The sequence below is a fragment of the Rhincodon typus genome, unplaced genomic scaffold (assembly GCF_021869965.1).
Source record: "Rhincodon typus isolate 14 unplaced genomic scaffold, sRhiTyp1.1 hic_rhity00006808, whole genome shotgun sequence".
NCBI classification, from domain to species: Eukaryota; Metazoa; Chordata; class Chondrichthyes; order Orectolobiformes; family Rhincodontidae; genus Rhincodon; species Rhincodon typus.
Genome location: NW_025972446.1, coordinates 1438 through 9699, shown reverse-complemented (window position 1 = coordinate 9699; position 8262 = coordinate 1438). Strand labels below are relative to the sequence as shown.

The 8262-nt window shown below is 38.7% G+C and overlaps 1 protein-coding gene across 1 annotated transcript; it reads right to left on the bottom strand.

Annotated features, from left to right (window-relative positions):
* Positions 1-367: 367 nt before the first annotated feature.
* Positions 368-7545, bottom strand: LOC125482180 (tyrosine-protein kinase Srms-like; the record flags this gene model as incomplete). Its single annotated transcript, XM_048594185.1, has 3 exons — positions 368-526; positions 3944-4088; positions 7382-7545. Coding segments are annotated over 3 exons (468 nt in total), but the record flags the coding sequence as incomplete, so codon positions are not given.
* Positions 7546-8262: the final 717 nt, after the last annotated feature.

The following is an 8262-nucleotide window of genomic DNA, read 5'->3' as shown; positions in this document are numbered from 1 at the left end:
GACCCGAAACGTTAACTCTGTTTTCTCCTTCACAGATGCTGCCAGACCTGCTGAGCTTTTCCAGCAACTTTGTTTTTGTTCATTACAATTAATATTAGCTTTACGTACTATAAGGTAAGAACTGCTCTGTTATCTACTTCTTCATCCAATTACAATTGTATTTAAGAGATTTTCTAATTAAAAAAACTGTTTCTTGGATGATAGAAAATTTATTATTATGCAGCAAAATATGTGGCTTAAAGTTGGTTCGTATAGAAATACATCTTACAGCATGAAATAGAGATATTATGCTTGTGTGAATTATCTGAAAGATTTAATTATTTAATGTAATTCTCCAGACTAACCATGTAAGTATTCAAATACTAACCACGTAAGTATTCCCGGAGGTTTCCTTTAGTCAGGAGTTCTGTCACAATGTATACAGGTTCCTCAACTGAACAAATAGCAAGTAGCTGGATTATCTTCGGATGGCTGAAATTCTTCATAACTTGTACTTCTTTAATAAACTCATCCTCGATCATATCATCTGTGTAAATAAAATGTCATATTCATTACATACCAACTGACTTCTTTAGTCTTTATTATATGCTCACTGCTGTGAGGAAGATTGGGAAGTATAGTATGTGAATTGACGTAACAGTTTGCGAACTCACGTCATGAGTTAGACCATGTATCACTATGGAGCAAATTCACTAATACCGCACACATACTGGATTCACGCTTGACAGAAGCAGAGGTGAAAAACAAAACGATGCTGGGTCTGATTCTCAGGCAGGTGGACACCAGCAAAAGAAGAGTCCCATCCCTTGACCGACATTAACACACACAACTTATCAGGCTTCCCACACAGTGAGCTTTCTCACACTAAGTAAAAGAGTGGTGAGCACCAGATGAGGACCTCAAGAGGCCATTAATTAGATCACTGACAGATTTTCAATGGCTCCCTGCCTTCAGACCTGCCCGTTGGGAATATGAAATCTAACCAGTGAAGTCTTATCCCAAATTTGACAATGTTTCCTGCTTATCTGTTACCTCCATGAGCTGCAGTCCAGAAGTCAAGACAGGTCACCAGTTTACAAATTGTTAGTATATTAATGTGATACTCGTTATCTTACTATATTAACTGTGGCAGTCAGTGGAATTTCAAATAGGTCATGGTTAACTGCGTTAGTATCTCAGCGTAACTTCAGGGCTGCACCTTTCTGTATCATCTGCAATTCATTTTCACATTAGTATTGTTAATACTAACATTGGCTCCACAGCTATCCGTTCACATGATTGAAGAAACCATTGAGAATTAATTCTTGCTTAAAGAATAGACTGCAGAAATTTCAATCAGCCAAGTTCACATTTGAACATTCAATGCTCTTCCGCTACATTTCATCCATGCTATTTTTCTACCACGATTAAGTTTTGTAAAATAAAATTTAAATTTTACACAAACTTTGTTGTCAAAAGTGCTACCATCATTTTATTTTTACTTAGCCACAAGGCCATCCTTGCTCATGGTATTATCTTTCTTGTGTGAATGTGGAGATCAGGTGCTGACAGACTTTGCAAAATGGTCAGAAAAGAAAGACCTGAGAATAATTAAAAGAGAATATCCACAGATATCAGTAATGATTCTGGGAGCATAGAATCTATAAATGTAAACAGAGAAGCATGTTTTTTCAACTCACCACTGCCTTTGAACAAACAGGAGAGGCAATATGCAGCGCCACATCAGAACAATCTGCTTTAGTTCCATTTTCCTGGGTTTTCCCTGTACTTTCTTTTGTTCAAATACTTACCTATCCTTCCTCAATTCTTATTAATCGGTTTCAATAGTTTATGGTAATGAATAAACCTTGGATAAGAGACAATTCTTCTAACTTCCCTGATTTTTATTACGCTGGTAGGGACCTGCACTTGCGAGTTTTCCTCCGTGTCACACACCATCCTGATTTGGATATTAAGAAAAATATTTTTTCGGTGTAAAGGTGGTCACCTGAGAGAGTGGTAATGTGTCTTCTTCTGATGAAGGGACTACACTCTGAGAGCTTGTGATTTCAAATAAACCTGTTGGACTATAACCTGGTGTCGTGTGACTTCTGACTTTGTCTTCTTCTTGAATAACCACACTCCTTGCAGAGTTAGTACTCCCACCAGGATGTATGGAATTGTTTGGGGAGATCTAGGAATGAAGGAATAGCAATATTTATCCAAGCTGGAATGATGTGTGAATTGGAGAGGACCTTGACGGTGATGTCCCTCCTATGACATTGCTGCAGCATCCATTTCAATGGTAGAGGTTTTGGGAAAGGAATTCTGTCAAAGTACCTTGGAGGTTTCTGCAATGCATCTGCTAGATTGTATACACTATAATCACAGAGCATTGCTAATGAAGGTAGTGGATCTTCAATTCAACGTCAATCATATAAACTGCTCTGTTACAAACTGCGTCAAGCTCCTCAAGTGTTGTTGCTGTTCATCCACTCAAGTGAATGGTAAGCATTCGATCAAAGTCCTGGCTTCAGATGATGGAGATTTTGATGCGTCCTTAGTTTTTTGTTTATTCATTCATTAATTTAATTTGGCTTTCACTGGCTAGTCCAGCATTTATTGCTTCTCCCTAGTTGCCCTTGAGATGGTGGTGATGAGCTGCCTTCTTGAACTGCTGCAGTTTGGTTGGTGCAGGTCAACCAAGAGTGCCATTAGGGTGAAATTTCCAGGATCCTGACTCAGTGACACAAATGGAACAATGATATATTTCTGACTCAGGACTGTGACTGGCTGGAGAGGAAACTTGAACGTGGTGGTATTCCATGTATCTGCTGTCCTTGTTTTTCCAGAAGTCATAGTGCTGGATTTGGAAAGTGCTATTCAAGGAGCCTTGGTGAGTTTCTGCAATGCATCTTGTAGATGCTACTACTGCTACTAGTTGCTACTGAGTATCAGTGGTGGAACGACTAAATTTTTGTGGATTTGGCGCCAATCAAGTGGGTCACTTTATTCTGCATGATATTCTTCAATGGTTCATCCACTTGTCACTGAGTATCTAAGCTTTACTTTGATACATTAATAGTATTGATGGACCTGGTTCAATTATTCTTTTGGTCAGTTACAACTCACAATTCCTTCATCTATGTCAGGTTGATATCTTTGAATTTCCTATTGAATACTATTGCAGAAACCATCAATACAATGATTAGAGGAGAAAACTCACCACCACCACCTCGTGATAAGTGTTACTCACTTTGAGAGAAAAAATAAAAATGCTAACTGGATACTGGATATACCACATTTAAAACATTTTGACTCTATCATATGGAGGTGATCTTAACATACTCTGGCATAAAGAACAGATTAGAGGTGAAATAAGTTTTCCAACATGGATATTTTTGCAAGACCTTTTCAGAAACAATAAGAAACTTATTTCCCTTTGACACTATTATTTAATTGTGCCTCTAACCTGCATAATTTTCAGTGATCCCACTAAATTCCCTGTTCATTAACTGCAAGAGTTACTTCTATAATTTATCTGAATACTAAACAGGCAATTTGCAAAGGGATAACTTGCTACAGTGAGACTCTTAGTATGGAGCCATATCAGATAGAAGCATGGGTTGGAGATAGACCTTTGGAACTACAGATTCCGGGATCTACGTTGTGGTTGTCCAGGCCCCACATAGGTGTTATACTGGGATTAGAGCCTCAGAACATTATCTTGGTTTATGGTCACATTAACAATATTCACTTAGAAAACTACATGTTATATAAAATTATTCTGTTCCCAGAAGGAATGAATAAATCTTCAGATTTTAAAAATCTATAGCTACTGGCTTTTCTTCAACAGTAACTGTGAAGTGCAACACTCTTGCCAACTGCATTTGTTCACTTTTATATCCAAGCTCATATTTTGGACATAACACACACTATCCAGTGAATACATCATAATACAAACCTTTTTTAATCATTTTGATTGCCACATGTTGATTATCCTTCCAAACACCTTCCCAGACTTCTGCAAAATGACCTTCTCCCAGTTTTCGCAACAAAGTAAATTCTTCCCTTGGCGTTTCCCACTGATCAGCTTTATAAACAGTCTGCTGCAAATAGGCCAAAACAGTAAGACACTTGTAAAATATGTTTTTAAATAACATCTTAAATATTTATTTTTTAACAAGTGCTGATACAAGTTTCTTTCACCAAATTCTAGGGCATCAATATTTTCTCAAGCAGATTCCAATTTCCTAACATCTTTATCAGATTATTCTACATAAGTGGCCAAGAGCTCCATTAATGGGATCAAGCAGCACCATATGGACTGTAATCTATGCATATGTTTCAGTGCAGTACTTATGCAAGGTTTTGTTGTTGAAAGGACAATTTTCACAAAAGTGTGCATGTGAACACTTGATTTCCTGCAATCACTTTCCAAGAGTATACTGCAATCTTCATAGACTGACATTCACAGTGCTGTTACCACATTGGCTTCAAGTGCAAGGTTCTGCCAGCATTTTATGTTTTGTTTTCCTTTGCCAAAGGATTAGGCCTGCACCAGATGTGCATTCAGGTCAGGAAGGTCTTGGTGACCAGTTGTCTTCACAGGCCAAGTGCACCAAAATCTAGCAAAAGACCAGGCAGAGGTGGAGGGGAAGAATGGGGTGAGATAGCAGCACACAGAAGATTGGCTCTATTATTGGGACCATGCATACCTATTCAGGTAAAGAGATAAAGATCTCATGGGGCTTCCCAAAGGAAAACAAAGAGATCTTGTATTTTAACCTAGCCTAGCCTATCCACAGGAGAACATTGAAAGACAATATAAAAGAGGGGGCAAACTTCTAAAAGGGGTGCAGGAGCAGAGGGACCAGATGTACATGTGCACAGATCATTGCAGGTGGCAAGACATGTGGGGAGAGCGGGTAATAAAGTATACAGTGTTCTCGGCTTTACTAACAGGGGCATAGAGTACAACAGCAGGGAGGGGATGTTGATCTTGTACAAGATACTTGTTAGATCTCAGCTGGAGTGTTGCGTATAGTGTGTGCCACATTGTAGGAAAGATATGAATGCACTGGAGTGAGTGCAGAAGCGATTTACAGGAATGGTTAGAGGAATGAGAAACTTCATTTATGAGGCTAGATTCAAAAAGTTGGGACAGTTCTCTTTGGCGAGAAGAAGGCTGAGAGGAGATTTGATTGAGGTTTTCAAACTCATGAGCAGGCTGGATAGAATAGATAGGGAGAAGTGTTGCTGCTTTTAAAAAGAAAGGAAGTGCACAGATTTACAGAGACGTGCAAAAGAAGCAAGGGGGATATTAGAAAAAACATTTTCAGCATGTAGTTAGTGCCTGGAATCTAGCAGAGGTGGGTTCAATTGAGACATTAAAGGGGGCATTGGATGATTATTTGGATAGAAATGGTGCACAAAGATATGGAGAAGAAGCAGGAAACTGATACTAGGGAATAGAACCAGAAGATGCATGATGGGCTGAATGGCCTTCTTCCACACTGTAACAATTCTGTGATTTTTCGAGGAAGCACTATCAAAAAGCAGGCTACCCAATAATTCATTAACTTGCTGTTAGAGAGATGTTGCTGTGCTCAAATCATCTGACATTGTCTTTCAAAAGTTAACCGTTGACTGTGAAGCATTTTGTGATGTTGTGAAGATGTGAGAAAGCACAACTCACATGCAAGTCCTTTCTTTTTGCCTAAACTAAACTCTCATGGCAACAAAGTGTTCTGATAAAATATCTAATTTACAGCAAATTGTATGCTTTAAAATTAGGCAGTTTGGGGAAATCATACAGCCCTGAGGTCAATTTAACCCCAAGTCTATTGGAGATCACCTCTCAATGCTAAGTTCTGATACCATAGCTATCTTGTAATCAGAGATATCTCATTACTTAACTCTCAGCCTCAGAATTGGAAGCAAATTAGTCCATTTAGAATGACTCTGTCTTCCAATCCTGCATTTTAAAGTTTCTAAGATAGGGTCCTGCCTAGATCACCACTTAATAAAAATAGACATCAAAGACCACAGGTATAACAGCATAGAAAAAACACAAAAGAGATTCAGAAATGCTTAGTGACTTCTTGTATCGTTTATCTTTATACCTAATGTTGTGTAATGATCTAGAGGGACTGATTAGTGGCCATTGGGAGTTGTGGATCTTGCAACTCTGTGGAAGTAAGTTGGCAATGTTAATCAAAACTCATATGGATATATGGAAAGAGAAGATAAAGGTTATGTTCTTTTATATTCCTGATCAGTACCACAGTTCTTTTTCTTTACTACAGCCTGTTCTGAATAAAACCATTCCTCAAGTTCAATTAGAAGTTGAAGATCTTGTTATTTGGTGATTTATGCAGAGACAGTTCGAGTGATCTGTTAACCAGCTGATCTGTGAATAGCCAGGTTGAGAGTGAATCAGCTCCAAGAGTTAACAAAATATGTTTTATGTAAAGAAATTAAACATTGCTAAAAGGAGACAAGAAATTGAAACTCTATTTTTCACCTATCAGGACTAGGAAATAAGAAATGGAATTGTTTTAAAAAGGGGCAACAATTTTTACTGCATGAGAAATGGGTGCTGATTGGTTGGACCATTCATTGGTATGGATATGCAGCAAGAACATTTAACTGTCAACCTTTGTTCTTAGAGCAGATAGGTAGATTTGATTTGTCAGGATATTGTCATTAGAATGCAGCAGAGATTGGCAGTCTCCACTAACTCTCTTTTTTCCCATGAAAAGGTGCAGCATATGTAGGAATTACTTTTGCCTACACAAAACAGGGTTATGCATGTTATTATATACAACTTCTAACCTGTGCAAACACAACAGACTGCAAGCTAGTCTGATGATCTTAAACTGGTTACAGTTGTAATTTGTAGCACAGATTATTTCATACCTGATTTCCAATAGCAGTATCACAACTAATATTCACCATACTGTTCCGAGGCTTGGAAGTATGGGTTGGTTAATCCTAGTCCTAGTCCTGATGTGTACCCCACGAAAAGCTTCAACTTTGTCTTTTTTCTTTCCTCAAAGCTTAATTTCTTTTTAAGCAGTTTGAGACTTATAATACTTCAAAGAAGCTATACAAATGAAAGTTTTAAACTATATTTTGTAATCCACCAGGCAATGTCATTAGACCAGAAAGAGTGGAAATGCAAAAACTGTTGCATAGTTTCCAGATCACATACAAATAATAATGTTATGTCGAGTAAGACAAACACTAAGATAAACAGACACAGCCATTTTTTGTTACTTGCAGAAACTGTTGGATAAGCTGCCCTGAATGAGGTAATATTTTGTCTCAATGTTGTAACATTTAACATTGCAAGTTTTTCTATACAGTTTTCATTTACATAGCGTGAACTAGTACATACCTTTGCACAAGGTTTTGTTAACAAAAACCCAAGGGTCTTCCAATTTGTCTTGTAGAATCCCAAGAGATCATTAATGGTCGGAAACTTCTTATTCTCATGAAGATAAAACATTCCCTCATCAGGCGAGGTAAATATCCGAAAGTGATAGACTTTATCATTTAAAGCTGTAGAAGAAAGAAACAATTTTAAATTGAGAACATCACATGAGCTGTATTTTCAGGAGTGACGATCAGATGCAGATAGCTGCTCCAATCCCTTTTATGTAACAAAAAAACTCATTTCTGACGGGAAGTTTCAATCCCAGCTCCTTCAGTATTTCCATTCTGACAGGTCCCTCATAGTGCAGAACAGTCTGAAGGTTGCAAACTACACTTTGTTTCCCACAGCAGACAGCTGATGTACGCTGAAGTTTAAAAGTCCAGTAACACAGGTAGTCACTTTGACAGCTCCTGTGAAAGGGTCAGTGAGAGGTTAGGATGCCAAGAGGGTAGTGTGCCAGAGGGATGGGTCGTGTCAGGTAATCAAGTTGCGAAGTGACTAGGGACAAGGTGCCAGATGAATAGGGTGCCAGATCGCAAAGTGGCAAGTGGGCCAGGTAAGTGATGGAGTGTTTTGGTAAAGGGTTACTCAGGGTTGGTGGGAGATATTGGGTCTGGAGTCGTCAAGGCGAGTGTCTGATTCTGGGGCTGGGATAGGGGATATTGAGTCTGGTGGCTGGATAGGACTGGCAATAGGGAAAAGGGATGTTGAATCCTGAAGTAGTGGAGGGCGGCATAGGCAGAAGGGAATGCTGGATACCAGGTGTGGGAGTGCAGTGGGGTGTGTCAGATCCGGTGATGTTGTTGGGGTTGGCAGGTCTGTCAGATCTTGGCAGGTGTTGT